Raw genomic sequence first — 21,109 nt, 5'->3', positions numbered from 1 at the left:
CGCGTATAAAAAAAAAATTCCAATTACTTTGGCGTAAAAGAGAAAAAAAAATAGTTACACACGCTGCGTGCGGCGTTACACGCTTCGTCTGCGTTGTTCGTCGCTCCCGCGATTTTCAGATCTGGATTAAAACAGAAAAAGGGAAAAAAAAGGGTAATATAAAATTAAGATCGCGTACGCTCCTCGTCTTTCCTGCAGTTGATGGGATGAATAAATTCAATGATTCTAAAGGTACACGTACGGTACGACTGACGCGAACAGTAACGTGATCGAGAAGAGAAAAAAAAATGAGATACAAGAAATTCATTTCAAAAATCTTCGAAAAAAGTAAGGGGCGAGAAAAAAAAACCATTACGAAGACGACCACGAACGTTCGAGTCGTTTTTTAAGTACGAAAATTTGCCGTCTCAGCTAACTCTGCACGCACGCATATCATGCGGTGACTCCGATGCCTTTGATAGACCTAACTAACGACTTCTTGTTCATTATTATTTTCTTTCAGTTTATTTTTACTTATTCGTTACTTTTTATACTACCTCTCATGACAATTACAATTACGTAACTATTTTTTCATTCCGCAATAATCGATTACGAATTATTCGATCAAATTTATATAAGCGCAAAAGTCGTTGACTTTTTGTAAGGTCAAAAATTTTCTGTGATTTTTAACAACGTTTTGAAGTTTTTTTTCTTCTCCTAGTTTTCACGGGTGAAATACTTGAAGATTAAGGGTACGTAAATGGAATCAAAAAATATGAGCTACCCCTTTCCGATGATTATCACTCGATTTTCAAAAAAAAAAAAAAAAAAATGATTCTACACAACGGAAAGAGAATTTAATACAGCGAGGCAAAAACCCGCCGTGAGGCGATGCCATTGGCGAAGATTTCGACGATCGGTCGATTTGCTTTTTTAAATAATAACGTGTTGCAACAGCAGCGATGTAACAGCGTGAACGAAAAGTTGTAATGAGAAGGTAATAAAGTCAGCGATGGCCCAAACGGACCTCGAACTTGAACCTCGACTCGCCGTATATTTCACGTGTGCGTACTTGTGAAGTAATTCTTTAAAGCTATAAATAACCGAATCGCATGTGCAGCGCACGAGGCAAACCACTTACATACAAACGTACAGCTATGCTGTTCTTCCTACCAAACAGGCAATTTGGCACGGTAAATGTCGATTCTTTTTCTTTACTTTTTAATCATAACGCGTTTAATTTTTACCCTGCAGGGCTCCAGCCCTTCGCATCATATGCGGAGTTTTATTATTCACGTATACGAGACTTGAAACAATCCGACGCTGATACGAGCGAATTATTTGCAATTATTTTCAACAAGACGTTTTGGAAATGTTCAAAAAATGGGTGAAAAAAAGAAGCGCAAGGGAAAAAACAAAATTTTTTGCGCCTCGAAATGTAAAGGGAGACCAAGGCGTTTGTGTCTAGTGCTGAGGTTATAAAAGATTTCCTGAATAAATCTGGTACAATTATGCTAATATTATCGCTAGAGCAAATACACCCGGAGCACCGCTCTTATTATACTCACCTACTGTAACGACCTACCTAATTATTTGCATACCACGCGCGCAGATCGAGATATTATGCAAAAAATTACGACGCAATTACACAGCTTCAAAAATTCCTGTATGGTAAATTCCTGAAGAGAGTTGGTGTAATCGTTTCCGATCTCAATTATTCTTAACAATATAAGAGTCAAGGTTTTGTTCGAAGATTCCTAAATTTTTTAAACCACCTGTCGTCTGATTGTTCAAATGCGAAGAAATTCACACGCGTACCTCGTGAAAATCGCACGATATTCTTTCATTCCTGGGTGTAGTTCGAGAGATTTGATGAGATTTACTTTGAATTGAGGTAAGTGACAAATAAAAAAATGATTCGTCGCAAAGAATATTTAGAATGATGAGAGTATTATGTATACATGGGCGATATTTTGCCAAAACAAATTTGATTTTCAAACGTCGAAAGTAAAACTTTACGGTCTACTACGCTACTTCCTACTTTTACTTTGCGAAGATATTGATACACGAATACGCGTGTGATAATAAAGTTAAATATTTGAAAAAATTCCAAAATGCAGAATGAAAGCAGCAACGACGAGAGAATCGTTGCGCCGTGAGTGTGATTCGTGTAAAAAAAAAAAAAAAAATTACGGCGATTGAACAGGCTGTACGAAGATAGATAATCTTGCATTTTGATCCTGTTAGCCCAACGGTCGCCATTTCGGTCAAAGTAACGGGCAATTTCCACTTCCAAGTATTACCATTCGCGAATATCTTCGTATACGTATGTAGTGTGTACCGAATCCTTTAAAAGTACCAAAGGTACAGGGCACGGATGTTTGCACGCCTCCCGCCATACGATTGCTTGTTATCTTTTGGCTTATACTTTGACATACCTGCGATCAATTTGTTTTTTTTTCCTCCCATTTTTTTAAATTCAGCTCGATTAAAACTCAGAACAGGAAGTTGAGGTGCGAGAAGGAATCTCATTTGACAAATGAACTTTGTGATCGAATTTACAGTAAACTCATCTCCACAGATAATTTATCGGTTTTTATTAAATCGATTTTCAATGACTCTGCAAACGGAGAATGTAACGTAACAAATGACAGCACAAAAGAAAATTTCGCGACGTTCAACGGTTTCAGTTTTTTGAAGATTGATATCCTTTTTCATTGAGAAGAATAGACTTCTACAAAGAGATCACTTTTTGGACGAAGATTTCGAGTGTGAATCGGATAAAATTTTCTGCAGGGCCAGATGTCTATTTTCGCCTGAGAATTGTATTGACTAAGAATATGGAGGGAAGTCCCAGTCTTCTTGTGGGATGTCTGAAATCTGTGAACGCACAGATGCCTGTAGGATTTCAATTGCAAAATTATTCTCGTATGATCAAAAGCGGTTGCAATATGGCGGCCACCCCATCGGTTCTCGTCGCATTGCAGATGGACTTCAACTTCATCGTCAGTCATTCGAAGCCACCCAGGAGTCTCGTTATACGTTGACGAGAATTCAGTTTTTTATATCCATTTCATTTTGTTCGTTTCTTATTTTCTCTTTTCCTCCCCCATTAGCCAACGAACGCTGATCCAGTTCTCCTCCATACGTAACTATCGAGTCATCTGAAGGTAGCCCTGAAAAAGTAAAATCAAAAAACTGTCAATTCGAAAATTTCACGTGAAACCCAAAAAATTGACAGAAATAGAAAAAATAATTCTCACATCTTTAGTTCTTGGTTCACGTGCAGTTTACGTACATGTATATATATTTAAGTATAAAATTTATATATAAATTAATTTAATTTTCGATCCCACGGTCTTAAGCACTTTTATATGTAGAATCTGGACAGTCTATTAATTGTAAGTCGCACCTCGTTCGCTGCGTGTATCGAAATTTCTTCAATTTTCGCTGTCCAAAATTTTATAGCCGATCATTTCTCGATTTTTCTCTCTTTTTTTTTTCTCACGTGAATACAACAATAAAAAAACTATAATTAAGGTTGACGAGAGTGAAAAAAAATCCCTCTGAAAATAAAATCGAAAATAAATTGAATTAGAAAAATTGGTACTGTACGTAACAAAGATTTAACAGTTAAATCCAATTATTTAACCTAAACTAACGTAAGTTGTGTAATTTTTCAGCACAATAGAATATATATATCGATCAATTCGCGTACAATGGACGTGGTGTGTTAGATTCTTTTTTAGATTTGACCCCTCTAACGCCTTCATCTTATTTTTTTTTTTTTGTCTTCCTCGTCAGACGAGATCAGCGTCGCCGAACACTCATTATGTCTTACCTTATACCACCGTACATACCTCTATTTATACATGTCGCCTTGACTTACGCTGATTGGAAACTGTTGCGGATCGCGTACGGATCGTACACGGATCGTTCTTCGATCTAACAAAGTCTAACTGTATATATACATGAACCAGTCACCATAAATTCACGGGATCTGGACCTACCGATAGAAGAGAGAGACATTCGTATATAGGCGTATGATGTCTACCTGTATAATTTCTTTCGGACCGGGCGAGTCACATTGATTAGCATTCTCGTTTAATTAGCGATCATTACACTCTGTACACGCATACGTGATTTGAAAAAGTTCAGAACTTTTGCGAGTTTCCATTTTCAACGGGGTGGGTCAGAGGTAAAATGAAACGGCCGGTTCTTGAACGTGAATTATGTTTAAGAGAAACAAAAATAAATATCTGCACATGGATTTCAATCAACGAATTCGCTGATCCTGTTCTTTTTTTCTGATTATGCAGCTTTGTGTAAAGTCCTATGTTCTCACCCCGTGTAAAAAATGTGAGTTACAAAAATCCGAAAAATCCCAAGAAGAGGGGGAAAAAAAATGAAAGAGAAAGAAATACCACGTAGGTATATAATAGACTTTCATTGGTAGTCGTTAAATTTTTTATTATGATCTATTTGATTCACAAGACTCGTTTTACCTTCGATCATGTAACACGTATATCTGCATCTATAATAATGATGGTGATGAGATGCGGTCACGGCCGTTGAGATGATAATCTCAACCGGTTGTCGATAATCTTATTCGATAGAATTTTCATACTTTTACCTTTCGCATAATTCAAAATTTAAAGATCCAGTCGCACTGCCCTGACTTCGCTTCCGTATACGTATTCACGTAGATCAGACAATCAAATCCGTGTACATCTACGGGTTGAAAAAAAAAAATCACAAAAGAATTAAAAAATCGTCGAATAATTTTTCCGCTCGCACATTTCGTCCATGCATATAAGTAGGTACATGAAAATGTTACATCTTACGTTCGACAAGGCGTGTAGTACACGGAGGATATGTACGAGGGAGGACTGTTAATGTATACATTTGTAAAAACGAAATAAAAATCGAAAAAAAAAAAGAAACAATTCAGCACCGGCGAACGTTTGATTCGCGTAAGGACAAAAGCGTCATCGGATAAAGAAAGAAAAAGAGAAAAGAAAAACATTAGAATTTTTGTGGAAGTGCCAAGCATGCGGACGCGCGCATTAGTAATATGTTCGTGTGGCTTACGGATCGGTGAAGAATGTCGTGTAATCATCGAATGATTGTCATAACGTTTATATAAAGCACGCAAGCGTTGGTATACATTACCTGTACGATACGTAATACCTAATACGAGTGATACAACGAACGATTTACACGTGTGGTAACCGTTTGTTTAAATTCGCACGCTTTTACATCTATGTATTTTTTCTTCTCCTGCAATGACCATAGCGAAAAAATATTGTAAGAATGTTGAACGATTCTTTTTTCTTTTTTAATTTATTCAATCTTCAATTTTATCATCTCAACCGATGAGGTGTTATACATGATCCAAATATTCTTTTCCTTCTTCGAACAAAATGACTAAATGAATGAATCCCCGAATATAATGCGTGACCGTTACGGGATATTTTTTTTCAAAAAAACCTGAAATACTTGGACAGTTATCTTCGCTGTCATTTTTAGTTTTACTTTTTTCGTTTTTTCGGACGGGTGGTTGATCGAACAATTTCGCGATAAAATAATCTATCTGACAACGTTACATTATACCTACAGTATATACTATCGAGTGGTTTATCTAATTCCATCCGTTTTTTACGATGTCAATTTTTATCTCGACAATTTTTTTCTCCCTCCTTTTTTTTTTCTCTCCTCTTCTTGTCGCGTGTGAACGGGCACGGCAAATATACACGGAGTAATATCCATTTTATTATGTGGTATGAGTAAAATCGCACTGCAGTTTTGTTTATCGATCCGATAGGATCTTTAACAGGAACAATTATTGCCGTCTCGACTAATTAAATCGTAATTCGATTTCGGTTACATTTTACTTCGTAATATGTCCCAAGTAATTGTATATAACTTTTTGACTGTAACCGTATGGTACCGTTTATGTGGTATAAAATTTGTGCAGATTTTATCTTTTATCGTATCGTGAAAAATTATACGAGAGAAGTACATGAAAAAAAGGATGTAGAGAGAAGAAGCGAAAAGATAAATGAAAAATGACTCACATGGTATACGCATAGACTTGTAATAGTTGTATTATATGGAACTTGTTTTGGCGTTGTTCGTTTGTATCAAGCGAGGAAATGATTTAAAAGATTGAACACATGGATAATGATGGTTAATATGAATAATAGATTGAAGATGGTATATTCCTGCAGATGATAAATGAAGATTATAAATATTATACCATACGTGCGTTCGGTGTAATTATACTTCTGAAACAATGGAGTCGAACACTTCCATTTTGATTTCTTCGTTTTCTCTCATTTTTTTTGATGTTCGAAACGACGCCGATCTTCGAAATATTTATAGCTGAACGAATTCGAAAATGTGCAGATCTTATTCGACTGCAGCGTATCGTAAATAATTTCTCTCAATGTTAACAAATTCGCGAGCATCGTGAAGAAAATTTGATACCCAAATCATAGTGGAATAATAGGCAATGAAGAAAATAGAAAGACGGAAAATAAGGTTGGAAAATTATCACGCCACGTATCTTACGTAATTTACAATGAGAGGAGGATAGGCATAAAACACGTCACGTCCGCCAGGAGTTCTCGTTCAACACGTCCGGGTTTTAGATTTTAAATTCGGCTACATAATTATAAGTAATTCATGAGAAACGAAGAAAAAAAAAATCTACCAAACGATACAGCGAGTGCATAAAATTGCATAGACAAAATTCAGGATATGTCAAATTACAGTATCAATTTTTTTTTTTTTGTCATTTTCCCCCATTGACAATGATTTCTTCGATCTTCCCGAAGAAACCGATAAATTTCCATCACTCGGTATGTGACGATTTATCACATTTGCATTCAATCGGCTCGGATAAAATCCGAATAACAACGATGCTGATAATACCCAGAAGCAAGAGGAGCTCTTGATCGCGTCTTAATTTCGGAGGTTTACATAATGCGGCTTATGACGTTATCCGCGCTACCAATCTCGGATTGAGTTTATAACGAAGTCTTAGCACGATATCAAATTCATTGTGTATGTCTTTAGACAAGGCGCGTGCGTCCGGTAAGTTGTCGAATGTAAATATATGATATGATAATTATTGTCAAATACCGGGGATCAAAAATTTTGTCTCGCGAGACAATTGTGATGCAAGTCGCGCCCGACGACCAATGTGTACTAATTGCCCAAATTATCGCACACCAGATTACGTACAATCGTCACCGGAGGAGAAAAGAAAAAAAAAATTCGCCCCGCCAAACGGGTCGACTACATAAGCCTATAAACGTCCTAAGGAGGACGACGCCGGGCCCACGTCTCTGAAAATTTATTTATACCACAACACGCCGGTATAAGAGGTCATTGCAGCCAAAATTTAAATGATATACAAGACACGACGTTTCGTTATTCGAAGATATTTGGTTTTCGGGGTGGGGCAAAATTTTACACAACTTGACCCGACGACTACGCGCAACACACGTTGTACTAGCGAGTATTGAATTCTTTTTTTCATTTATTTATTCGGTTATTTTTCCCATAGCAATTCAATTTGGTGGCAGTGGGCCGATTTATCGGCAGCTCGAATGTCAAATAATGTTCGATTTATTTTAATTAACGATTGGCAGAGACGTACGCACATAAGATATGTTGTTTTTGAAATGGCATAAAACGGTACCGGTTAACGAATTATCGCCGATCTTCACCGATATTACATCCTCGGAGTTTATCAGAAATTTTAAACTCGCGATTTTTTAATCGTCTCTCTTTTTGTTCCATTTCCAGGTATTTTTCGTTTGATTTTATCGTCCAGTCGAAAATATATTCGGGCAGGGCTAATGGCCGGTTATAAGTTTAAGTGGAATTTATAATATCGGATTTTGAATTCTCCTGGAATACGTATCCCTCTATATAAATAAAAAAATCTTGTACCAAAAACAAATGCAAGGGAGGAGATTTTCAATATTCAGATTATGATAACAATATCACAACATGAAGTTCAGATTTGGATTTCTGAGCTGATTATACGTGAGATTAGCCTTGAAAAGCCAAAACAAAAATCGTTTTTTGGGCCAAACGAAAAGTGGTTTAAAAATTGATTGTATTACACTTTTCTTACGTATTTTGACCTCAGGAATCCGAATCTGAAAGAAAAATTGATCTATCTTTAAAATTGACTGAGTTATCGCCAATTTTCAGCTTTTTGGGGTCAAAAATAAAAAATTGATTTTTTAGTCTATATTAATGTAATTTGAGCTCAGGAATCTGAATCCGGAAGAAAAATTCATCTATCTGCAAAAATGGCCGAGTTATCCCCATTTTTTCGCATTTTTTGGCATAAATTTGAGGATATCTCGAACGGAAAAAATCGCAGCTCAATTTGGACAACGGATTCGTGTTCCCGAGGTCAAAATACATAAGAAAAGTGCCATACGATCAATTTTTAAAAATAAAAATTTTTGGCCAAAATTTGAGATTTTTCCAAGGGGTACCCCTTACGATTTTTTCAAATTTTGACCAAAAATTTTTATTTTTTAAAATTGATCGTATGGCACTTTTCTTATGTATTTTGACCTCAGGAACGCGAAACCGTTGTCCAAATTGAGCTACGATTTTTTCCCTTCGAGATATCCTCAAATTTATGCCAAAAAATGCGAAAAAATGGGAATAACTCGGGAAATTTTTAAGATAGATCAATTTTTCTTTCGGATTCGGATTCCTGAATTCAAATTACATTAAGATAGACTAAAAAATCAATTTTTTATTTTTGACCCCAAAAAGCTGAAAATTGGCGATAACTCGGTCAATTTTTAAGATAGATCAATTTTTCTTTCAGATTCGGATTCCTGAGGTCAAAATACGTAAGAAAAGCGTATTAAACCCAATTAAAACAATGATTTATTTTTTGCTCCAAAATCGAATTTTTTTTTAGTTACAAATCATCTCAAAAATCGAATTTGTTTTTAGCGTTCAAATTATCGAGTAAAAATAAAAAAAAAGGGAAGAAATAATGGAACTCATCCGTTTTATATATAATTATTAATCACATATTGTCTATTATAATGTATATGACGTACAGAATTTGAACTCGGAATTTTTCGACCAATTGACCGCGTTCCACGATTCGCATCCTTCGATCGACCCAGAATTACGAATAAATAAAATATACGGGCGGTGAGAAGGAGCGCCTCCGAGCGCGATGTGTGTCATGAATTTGGTATCGTCATAATGCCTTACGCCCACCACCTTCTACTACGTTACAACAAGGTGAAGGTGAAGGCGAAGGCGACGCTGGCCAAGAGTTCGATATGCCGATCGCTAAAAAACTCGAGGGCAGAATAACCGTGCCACTGTTCCAAAAAAATTCATCCTCCTATCTTCCAGAAAAAAAAAAACTCTCTGGGATTCACGTTGACTAATCTCTTTCGAGATATCAAACGCGGATCGAACAAGCTCTGCACTTCGCGGACGACGTAGAAATATGAAAAAAAAAAATCAGAGAACAGATACGCGCTAATTGACTCTGCCCACAAAGAATAAAGAATAAGATAATAAAAAAATAAGACACAACCGAAATTCATCTCTCGCTTCGATATAATACCTGGAATCGTAAATTATAAAAATAAATGACAACAATCCCTTATTTTAAAAGTTGAGAATTTTTTTCCTCTGCAAAATAAATGAGAATGCGGTTGGTTTTTTGTCGGGTACTTTCCTCCCCGCGCTGCTGCGAAGCGTCGATCGTTGTGTAAACGTCGGACACAATACAGTCGTATGCAAATTGACACTATACCGTATTATCGTTGTAATAATTTTTGTGCATTGTATTTTTCCGCTATATATTTATACACCAACTCTCGGAAGCGATGTGTATACTTACGGTACTTCGCGGCGATCGCTGACAATGAGTCAGAAAATATATCTGGAATTGGACCATCGGCATCGTCATCGGGGACCGTAACGTTCGATTCGAGATCGTCGGTAAACTTTACGGGGTCGCGAGTCGACCGCGAGATTGATTTTTCAAATTTTATTCCACCCGCCCAGTCGCTCACCGGTTCGTCGTTGACGATACGAAGCTTGCACACGCATCAAAGTCTCCGCATGAGCCGCGCGATTTCCAGGCTCCAAGAAAGATTTAAACCAAACGAATGAAAAGAGCGGGGGGGGGGGGGGGGGGAAATCGAAGCGGAGTAGAAGAAATCATCGAATCAAATGATAATGTAAGTTGACCCAAAAAACCTTGTAAATGATATGGCGTTGGAACCGTTTGCACAAGGTCATAACTGTTTTCGTGCAATATAAAGACGCCCACCAAAGTCAGCTCGCGCGATGGTGTGGCATGAATTTCCTTATTGGTACCGATTCTGTTATCCTCGAGCTGCGATACATACGAATATATATAGATATGTACATATATTCCGTAGCCTCTTGAATTGCAACGTGATGCCAAACCTGTTCAACTGCAGTTTTTTTCGTGTTACGCGTCGTACGGGTAGATATCCTTGCGAGGAATGCGCGACGAGTCGCCTTTTATACACCTCCTGGATTTCCGGCGTTTCTCAATTTAATGTATACTCTGCAATGAAGAAAATGGCGACAATTTTTTTGTTTCTTTGCTTTCACGTGTTTACATTTAATACCGTCTCGAGTCCTGCATGAATTCGCCCAACTCCCGGCTGTTATATTCAATCGGGCGGCAAAATTTAAACGGCTATATATTCTAACGCGAATTTATGTCCACCGACAAACCCACGGCGATTCTATCTACTATGAATCTATAATTGAATGAATACATGTATTTAAAACGGGATCTCAGACGTTCGTTACTTTTATAGGTATGCGTACGTACGTAGGTATTCATGTACCTTCAAAGGGAGTACAACGTACCTCGCTGCTCCTGCTACCGCGGGGAGTCCCTGTTCAACGGGTGCGCGTGTTCCTGGAATTTTACCGCAGGACGAAGAGAAGGAAAGGCTGAGGAAAACGGCGCTGGAACTCGCGAAATCTCCATACCTGTGATCGGTAGCAGAAAACGTGCTAACCGCACATGTGCAGGGGTTGCAAATGTTTGTTTTTCACATGAAATCGTCACAGTTTCCTGTAGAAATTTATGAGAAGTACGGGTGTATCGGCGAACGCGTGTACATATGATGTTCCCGTATAACAGTTACATAGTCCGATTTGCGTATTTTAGGGTTAGGCTCCATAAATTAAAAATATGAATAATACATGCATCAGACCTTGGCCTAGAGAAGCCAACGATCGATCGGGTATTCAAGAAGCTTCCGGATCAATCATATGCCATGTTACACCGATCGTCGTTCGTCCGATTCGAAATCATTTTTTTCTCCCCCCCCTTCAGTTTTTTTTCTTCTTTTTCCTCTCTCAACGATCCCAAGTCTGAATTACTATGATAATATTTACTATAAATCACTCGTAACAACATCGATAGGATACTCCACAATTATTTTGACAAATTGTACCCGTGAAATAATAACAATTAAATTTTCTGATTTGAAAGAAATGTTGAGAAAAAATTTTTCTCTAGTCGTTTTTGTATCCGTCGAAAAAAAAAATGAAGTGACGTACGAACGGGTATGATGCATGAAATTCCAAAAACTAAAATGAAAAAAGAATGAAAAAAAAAAATGGAAAATCAATTGGTATTCGACTGTCGCACACTATACGAAGTGTAGTTACCATCAATAAAATTGTTCGCATTCACGTGCGTATAATTATAATGACATTACAATTACCTCGTGGGATAAAAATGGAATTTCCATAAATCGATAATAGTTATTGAAAAACCGGAAATCCCTGTACAAAAATGAAAAAGATTTGCAAAAAAAAAAAAAAAGGAAAAAAAAAAACATTACTCGATAAAGCGGAATACAACTTATATATTATATAAATCACATAGCGCTACGCGATAGATTCAATTACTACTTACAATTCCAAGAATTGTAAATGAATTGATGAATGAATGCACGCGTACGACAGTTATATCGTGTAATTGCGTATCCCATACATATTTACAAACGCTTATCAATGGCATGGCACTTTGATCGATGATCGTTCGATATAAATTAATTACATCAGACTCGTTTGTAGATCATAAAGTAATCAGTCGCCGCGTTATAAATTAACATGAAATTCTCCCAGCAAAAATCGAACTCGTAAATCGTACTTATAAGTTTTAAGCATTTAACAAGAAAGTGGTTATTGCAATTAATCATAAAATTATGTGAGTTGCGTAACGGAAATAGATACGGGATGTAATACAATTCATACTCTAATTAGCAGTTATTAAACTTTTATAATCGATCGCCGATGTAATACCGCGGAGCGTAGTATGTGAAAAATTAAAACATTTTTCAAATTTTTCCTCTCCTTTTTCCTGAATCTGGATTCTCTGAAATTGAATTCATCTTTTGTCGCGTTCTCGCGTTTTATCATGACGTGTATCTGAACCGATCGATAAAAAAATATATATCTCGCATGTGGTTTGCATCTATATACCTTTCATTACTATCGTTGCTATACTGTAATAATAATACCGCGAAAGAGGAAATGGCATCATTTTTTCAGCATGCCATCATGGCCACGGTCGTGGTTCGCACAGGTGCCTCCGTGCATGGGTACGTCAACGTTGCATTAGCTCTGCAATAAAGGAGAAAGAAAAATTTAGAAAAAAGTGAAAAAAAACGATCTACAAGGTCGCAAAAAAAAAACACGTAACACAATAAGATCCCATTAATGGCTCCGAACGATTCGCACTTGAGGTCGGCTCAATACCGCGCGAATATTAAATTATTCGCCATAAATGCGACACGCACGGGGCTACCGTAGTGCAGGTTGGAATACGAACAATTAGGCAAATAATTGGTGGAATTAAACGATCTGACGTCACTCGTGATCGGATGACCAGTCGTCTCGTTTTGAGATAATTTGATCATTAACGGCTTCGCGTATAACCGTGTTCGGACGCCTTCGACCACCTTCATTTGGAGGCCCCGATGGTTCCGTTAGCGACGATATTTATGACCGTCGCCAACAGGGCGGAGAACACATCTTCCTCTTCTTCTTCTTCGTCTTCTTTTTTTCCTTATTATTCTTTTTCTTCGTCTTACCGCGTTACAGGCGCTGCGCAGCATGCCAGCGAAAGAACCCGCAGAATTCAGAGATCTGGTGCGAAACCCTGAAAATTTCAAACAAAACCATCAACAAAACCTCCGGTACTAATTCATATAAGATTCTCTTTTTATCTCCTCAGCACTTGGCGATTTCATTCTTTTTTTTTTGCTTCTTCAACGCTGCGACTCATTTCCGGTACAAGCTGCAGGTGCAATTAATTCAGCAGCGACGCGTGAACACCTGAACATGTAATAAATTTCGGGCGTGAATCAAGATCGGCTGCAATTTATTTCGTTCATTAAACACTCGAGTGCAGGTTTCGTTCTTTTTTTTTTCAGTTCTCTCCGCCATTTTTGAGAGCTTATGAAGAGGCGAAAATTCGGCGATAACTGGACCGTTTCAATTTTCAATATCTTTCATTTCGATGATCGCGATTTTGTACTACTATAAATACCCATAACTGTCATACCTACGATGATAATCGAATGTAATGCGAACGAAGGACAAGGTCTTTAAATGCAATTTACAGCAAAGTTTTCTCATGTACGCGCATATGTTCGCATAAAACATGGAGAGTTTATACCAAATGACCACATTATCTTCCCTACATCTATGTCTATGAGTATAAATAATCTGCAGTACGGAGATATTTCGAGTTCCCGGAATATGTAATGTGCAGCGAATTCTCAATAATTAACATACTCATACAATTTGCTCGTTCGTAACGGTAACTTCATATGCAGCACCACCGCGGGATTCGATGTCTCGTGATTTTTCGCTTTTTCTGCTACGAATATAAATATATTTGACAAACTTCATACGCGCAATTTGCACTTACTACTATTCTCGAATCCGACTATCTTGTCATCGCCGTATCTTAAATCAGATTAAAACATGAAACTGCGCGTGGGTTAATAGGACTGTAATACAATCAATTTGATTAATGATATTCAATACTAATTTACATGATCTGGGATGTTATATAAATAAATTATCGATGCTCCCGCGGATACACCGTCGATTTACTGTAATTCGCCGCCATAATTTATGTACAAAATTCAGAATTCGTAACAAGTTCGATAAATTAATTAACCGATCGACCGCAGTGAATCTGATGTATATTAAAATTTATTTACCATTTATAAGTTTGTGTAATAATATTTTAAGGCGACAAAAATCACAGCTAGACATTAGCATGAATAAAAAATTGATGTATTAAGTGAATTTTGGATATGAGAAAAAAAAACGCTTCGAGCGATAACTCAATTAATTTTTTTCTTCCAAAAAAAGTAATGAAAGAAAAAACCGGCTGAATCACAACATCGGTAAGACGATCCCGTCTTTAACATTGACTGAATTAAAGGTAGCGAATGTAACGCGAATTTTGAACCTTCCGAGGTGTTCTTGGACGAAAAAAATTTTTGCCAACAGAGATTGGTAATGCAGAGATCCCGACATCATTGATTCTTCGAAACTGACTGGCTCTCGGATTCAACAAAAAACGCCTGAATTTATACCACCGAGAATTCTGAACCGTTCAACTAGTTGCCAATCGAATCGGCAAATTAACAACGTTACTCTGCAGCGGATAGTCCTTCGATTTTTCTAATAATGAAATGAAAGGCAGAAAAAAATTTCATTTGTTGTTTGATTGATGATTTGATAAATGAAGAAGAGTATAAAGAAATGTGATTAGCACCGATAATTGCAACGATATGCGATAGCCAGATTGTACTAAAATTTTGAACCGAGCAATGAAGTTAAGTCAGACGAAGTTCATGGAACAATATTATCACCTTTGATTTCAACGTTCCCTAAAGACGTGATTAAGATTCGACAAAACTTGGATTCGGAGCGATGTTCGATTACGGGGATCCACGCATGCTGTTACGAACATGGAAACGATCTTTCACAAATGTGGGTAGAATTCCACGCGACTAAGCTGAATCACGATAACTATATATACGAATAGTTATTGACCATGACCAGTCCAAAGTACGTTAATGGTTCGGTGATACGTATTGCGATAGAGCTATGGTAAAGAATTCGTCTGACGAAGTTCTTCTGAAAATCCATGTTAGTCTAGAGCGAACGAATGATAGGCACGTGGCGCACCAGAATCTCGGTCAATTGAAAGTAATAGTGGTCGTAGAATCTGCAGGGGATAGAAAAAAAAAAATAGAATAAATAAATGAACAAGGTGCCCGAAAATGTCACGGTTTTTCTTTATCGCGACGGTTATTTTGTTCCTTATTAGTACGTTGCGGGTCGGTAACGGGGCGAGGATTCTTGGAATATTTCCCGTGTCTTCGATTAGCCATCAAGTTGTATTTCGTGGGCTGACATTAGCGTTGAATAAACGTGGACATGAGCTGGTGGTCGTTACTCCTAATCCGGTTAGGGATCCGACGTTGAAGAATTACAAGGAAATCGATCTCAGTTACCTGTATGACGACCGTAAGAATCTCGATTCCCTGCAATTCAAAACGAACACGAACTGGTTGGACATATTCTGGAACGACTTGGAAAATCTCTTCGACGTGTACACGCATAAAATTTTGCAAACCCCGGAATTAAAGGAACTGTATTCGCCCGATAACGACGAAACTTTTGATCTGGTATTGATTGAGTCGCTTTTCTTTCCGTCTCTTTTGGCATTGGCTACCCGATTCGATGCACCGATCATTGGTGAGTGAATTATTTATTTTTCCAGTTTTCATCCTTTTCTCTGTGTGTGATAATTTTTTTAATTAAAATTTAACGTTACCTAATTATCTGCAAGGGATAACCTCGCTGGGATTGTCCGCCAATATTCACTACAGCATAGGCAATCCCGTGTTGCCTTCTCATCCGTCGAATTGGGAAATAAATTTAGACGCGCACGGGTCACCGACGCTTTGGGAGAGGATAAAAAACTTCGTAACCGTGTGGAAACATATCTATTACTATAGAACTTATCACATGAGAAAGCAGCAGGAGATTGCTGAGGAATATTTTGGAAAAGACATACCAGATATCAGGGATATTGAAAAAAACATAAGCTTGGTTTTCGTCAATCAACAGACACCGATTTCGTTCGTCAGAGCTCACGTTCCGAAGTACATCGAAATCGGCAATTTTCACGTTTCCAGAGAAATCGTTAAACTACCAAAGGTGACTGACTAATCATCCGGTCGGATTCCCAAAACTTTAAAAACCTTCAAAATGATTTTGGAAATTTGTGTAAAATCATAATGAATCCGACAGGGTCTTCAGAAAATATTGGACGAAGCTACTCAAGGATTTGTCTACATGAGTCTCGGATCGAACGTTAAAAGTAACTTGTTGACTAACCGAACGCGAGATGAATTTATCACCGCGTTTTCAAAGCTACCCTACAAAGTTCTCTGGAAATTCGAGGACGACGATCTACCGGGGAGGCCCGAAAACGTAGTGACTATGAAATGGATCCCACAACAGGGGGTTCTAGGTAACATCGAATGGATTTGCGGAGCGTGAAAAACGCTCGAGAAATTCGCACGATAAATTCAAATGTTTCTAATTCGATCTTTCGTCGGCTTTTTTCAGCTCACCCAAATTTGAAAGTATTCATATACCAGGGCGGACTCCAGAGCACGGAGGAAGCCACTTACCACGCCGTTCCTCTGATCGGGCTACCGGTCTACGCGGATCAGTCTATGCAAGTCGGTAAAATGGTGTCTCTCGGTGTCGCTAAAAAATTAGACATCGGTAATGTACGCAGCGAAGATTTAGTGGAAGCGATTCGCGCGATCACATCCGACAACGGGTAATTTATTTCAGGCCAAAATTCGACCTACCCAACGTCACGACGATCGAACCGGATAAAAAAACCGTCATCGCTTCTGTTCCAGCTACAAACAGAGGATGCTGAATTTACGTTCATTGCTGAAGGACAAACCGAAGGATCCTCTGGAAAATGCAATTTGGTGGACAGAGCACGTGATACGTAGACGAGGCGCTCCTCAGCTGCATTGTTCTACCGCTGACGAACCGTGGTACAGTCGATACGACATGGATGTGATCGCCATTTTGTCAGCTGGATCTGTAATAGCAACATTTTTAACGTTAGCCATGTTTTATAAATTTTTACTTTACGGTATTGGTCTTGCTGGCATTAATTCCATTGGCAGCAAGGAATCTTCGCTCATTGAGAAGAAGAAAAGAAATTAAATATCATCCGAAGTATGGGAGCCAATTGAAATTTCCATGCATTTCTGTCGAACATTTTTGCAACCTAATTTCTGATTTTTATTCGTCATTCGCGATTCGATTCCCTAGCGAAAATTCTGTGTATCACATGCGGTATGTGCCATGTGCTTTCCGGTGGGCTAATGCCCGCATTATGCTTTTAGCGAAAACAAAAATTCTCGGAAACCCGTCTATAACGTTTTAGTTTATTCATGGGTACATCACAAGTCTCATATATTTTCTCTTTCATTTCACAAGTATATAAAAGCCGAGCTACAGCACGTCGTACGTCTGCCGTAAGGAAGAAAATATATTCACTCCGAATATTCCCACGTAGATACGTTGAAAACTATGTTATAAAAGAAACCCGCGATAAGACGATTCTTTTTGTTGCCGAATCTGATAAAAGAAGATGAAAAAGAGGAATGTTTATCGATGCACTTCAGCTGCGTGCGACGACCACGCGACTACAGACCGTATGGTATATCTTTGAATAAGATTAAAGTGAAAATTCAGTCCTCAATTTATTCTTTGACGTGTTTTGTCATTTATTTATCTACGCTGAGATTGTAAACTGCTGTTAATTCTCGCTCGCTTTAACTGAACCCTATATAAATATGATTATGTATTTCAAGGTACAATCACGTGTCTTGTATAAAATGAGAATGAAAAGAAAAAAAAAAAGAAAAGAATTCATGAACATTTCAAGTGGCAATTAATACTCAAGTATCGCGTCGATTAGAGATCTGTTTGAATTACGTTTGTAAGAGATACAAACGAGGATTGATTATTAATTTAATCTTTACAATTAATTATATTCATTCCTGAATACGCAAAGATTCTTTTTGTAATTAAGAAAAAAGAGTTGCACTCCTAATCCATCGAAACGGCATTTAATTAATGCCCGTAAGCTGACGGGCGAAGTGGGGACCACAAAAATAAAAAATTTATGAAAATTCCCCAAACACCTGGAAATTTTTTTTACACTCTCTTCACAGTAAAAAAAAGTTACAAAATTTTCTGATCTTACACTCAAGACGGACCGCACTCGAGAATACCTAAAATATTCCACCGATCGAAAAAGGTTATATTTAGAATATTTTTTTTTTCACCCCGAATTGCACCCTTATACGCCGTACACTGTATGTGTGTTTACGGGGATTGAGATTTTGATGTTTTTTCTTATCCTATTCCTCTTCCTACATTCTCACGCACGGGTCAATTTATGCGAGGATGCGCGTTCCGTGAGAAAAGCGAATTACATACATATCTTCGGCATCTCTGGAGCATGTACATAAGATTCGCAGGAATCGCATGTAAGATTCGCCGTTGCGTCGTATACTCATAGGTGTATGTATGTACGCACGTGTACACACGATGCCACAAATACCTCCTCCCTCACACCATTTTTTTCCCCCAATTTCTGTTTTTTTTTTCTTCTCCTTATATTTCTCCCTCGGATTTGAATTCCGTTCAGCCCCCTACGTAGTCGTCGTTTTTATCGTTTATGTACAAAATCGATCGAGACAAAAACATGTTTACCTTATAATATTCTTATTTCGTGCCAACGATTCGACTGCAGTTTTTTTTTTTTCAATCAAATTTGTGCTCTTGGCATTTTATGAAACAAAATTGAAAAAAAAACATTTGAGATTCGGTCGCATCGATTAACATGATCTATTTGATATGTGGTATTACTACGTATAGTTCAACTATAATTAGAATGAAGAATATATTAATTAAATTGATCTATAAACTTGCCATAATTAACAAACTATTCGACAACCGACAAAACCAACGACTAATTCAATTATTTTCGATGATAAAACATAGTTGAGATGACATACCACGTCATATAGTGAACATGTCATGTATCAGTTGAAGGTTGAAGATTCCAACTGGAAGTTTCGACTTTTTAGAAATAAAAAATAATTGGGTGCAAATCTCCTCCGTACCTCCGACACGAGAAGATCTCTTCGAATAAATATGGTGTCACGTTTTTCAATTCCGGAGTTTTTCCCACATTTTTATTTATTCATTTGAACAAAAAAAAAAAAGGCATGAAAAGAAGAATTTTCAACAACTCTTCGGGATGTCGAGGCAAATATGTACCTAATTGAATTATACCCATTCATGTGGTCAGTTCCAATGGTTCTCAGAACAAGGCCAATTATATTACTGTAGATTGGATTTTCTTGGTAATCGGAAATCACCATAGTTCAAATGAACCCACTAAGTACGTACAAAGGGTTTGCGATTCAAAGTTATTTGCGAATTAATGTTTCTGCATTCATATTAGGGGACGCAGATATTTTCGGATATTTCGAATAAGGGAAAGAGATTCAGACAAAAAAAACCTCACTAAGTTTTATCGGAAAAAATCGAGGTGACGTTCATATTTTCAATCAACAAGCATGTAGATAGACTACCCTATATTAATTGAAGTGAAGCGAGATTTTTATTCGTACAACTATAAGGTACATCCCCATTGTACTCGAGCAGCGACAAGGAAATAGGGTATCCAAGCGGTATAATAATCCCTCTCCATTTCCAGTTGAATTTAATTCAAAGTGCCGAAGTAGAAGTGCCAAATATCCCCCATCGACGTGTCAGTAGAGCCCTTAAGGCCTGGTAAGCGATTGCTTCCACCGCTATAGGGTGTGCCGTTTCACTTGTTTCTTCGATAATAGTTCAGCTAAAATTTTTCTCTTCGAAATCGTGACGTCTAAAAATTCCGAGGGATAGCCAGTATCGCGAGGTTATAGCCTACGGAGTTTGAAATTTTTTGAACGATTAGTTTAGCCGGAAAAAAACTTCAATGTTCACTGAGAAAAGCTCCGTGTCGTTTAAATGGAATACTTATCGGGTCGAGAGGCACGGGTTGAAATTGAGATGAAAGACCTGTAACTTTGGGGCAATTTTCTTCGCTCATTTACAAACTTTTGAGTAAATTTAAAAAAATTGAAAAGAAGGAGCAGCCCAGTGCACATATTTATTTATAATTGTTGTTTACGCGCAAAATGGCGGTCTATTTTCTTTTGGATGAAAAATCCTCGTCGTCAGCTTTGACTAGGAGACGCGAGGCAGGGGAGGTCTCGCACTATCTACGTGTGTACTATTTTTTTTTTTTGCTTCGATTATTCAGTGTTTTTTTTTTTTTTTTGTTAACCTCGTTTTTATCCCTTACTCTTTTTGCTTTTTCGTATCCCCAAGATGTCGACAATGTCGCTGCGACTCCGTACGATTCCATATTTCCATAATTTGCAGCCTCGGTAACGAGACGCTGTACGCTAAGGCCGAGCAAAACTGATGAAAAAAAAAAAGGGAATGAAAAAAAAATTGCTGCAGGATCAACGAGAAAAAGATGACTCGACGCTGGAAGAAGAGAAAAAAATCACCTATACCCGTACCTATCGACGGCGTGTCTATCGAGGACTGAGAAATAGAAGGGCGCCTATATACTTGGAAAGAAAATTGAACCAAGTTTACATGGAAATTGGGTAATTTTTGCTTTGACACGTTGATTCCGAAATTTCAGGGGTCTGTCTCCCGAGAATACAACAACGACGGAAAATATACGACGTTCTTCGGCCAATTTATAAATTCAATATACTTTTTTTTTTGTCAATTTCTTTCAGTTGCGGCGATTGACGCCGGAATAAAATCGGTGAAAATTGTTAAGATGTCATTACTTTTCTGCAGATTATAAATTCGCATCGATAGGGTAATCCTAAGAATGATAAAATACGCCTCA

At 37.6% G+C, this 21,109-nt stretch overlaps 1 protein-coding gene and 1 long non-coding RNA gene across 3 annotated transcripts; one reads left to right on the top strand and one right to left on the bottom strand.

Moving 5' to 3' along the window:
* Nucleotides 1-2,221: 2,221 nt before the first annotated feature.
* LOC125500351 lies at nucleotides 2,222-15,154 on the bottom strand. 2 transcript variants are annotated; one of them, XR_007277692.1, is made up of 6 exons: nucleotides 10,900-15,154; nucleotides 10,653-10,787; nucleotides 10,465-10,588; nucleotides 10,252-10,390; nucleotides 9,890-10,134; nucleotides 2,222-3,155 (listed from the first exon to the last, which is right to left on the bottom strand). It is a non-coding gene; the product is annotated as an uncharacterized LOC125500351 (long non-coding RNA). The 2 variants fall into 2 exon arrangements; XR_007277693.1 differs by lacking the exon at nucleotides 10,653-10,787.
* A 46-nt stretch (nucleotides 15,155-15,200) lies between these two features.
* On the top strand, nucleotides 15,201-18,982 carry LOC105689269 (UDP-glycosyltransferase UGT5-like). Its single transcript, XM_020854529.2, has 5 exons — nucleotides 15,201-15,834; nucleotides 15,929-16,299; nucleotides 16,393-16,615; nucleotides 16,714-16,933; nucleotides 17,019-18,982. Exons 1-5 carry the CDS (start codon nucleotides 15,357-15,359, stop codon nucleotides 17,335-17,337), a joined length of 1,611 nt encoding a protein of 536 aa, XP_020710188.2. The 5' UTR covers nucleotides 15,201-15,356; the 3' UTR covers nucleotides 17,338-18,982.
* The last annotated feature ends 2,127 nt before the right edge of the window (nucleotides 18,983-21,109 follow it).

Source organism: Athalia rosae, chromosome 3 (genome assembly GCF_917208135.1).
Source record: "Athalia rosae chromosome 3, iyAthRosa1.1, whole genome shotgun sequence".
Lineage (NCBI taxonomy): Eukaryota > Metazoa > Arthropoda > Insecta > Hymenoptera > Athaliidae > Athalia > Athalia rosae.
Note: the sequence above shows the minus strand (reverse complement) of the source record. Positions and strands in the feature narration are given on the sequence as shown.

Coding starts and splice junctions, on each gene's coding strand:
- LOC105689269 (XM_020854529.2), top strand. CDS start 15,357: ATGTCACGGTTTTTCTTTATCGCGACGGTTATTTTGTTCCTTATTAGT. Junction 15,835..15,928: donor ATTCGATGCACCGATCATTG/GTGAGTGAATTA, acceptor ATTATCTGCAAG/GGATAACCTCGCTGGGATTG. Junction 16,934..17,018: donor GCGATCACATCCGACAACGG/GTAATTTATTTC, acceptor CTTCTGTTCCAG/CTACAAACAGAGGATGCTGA.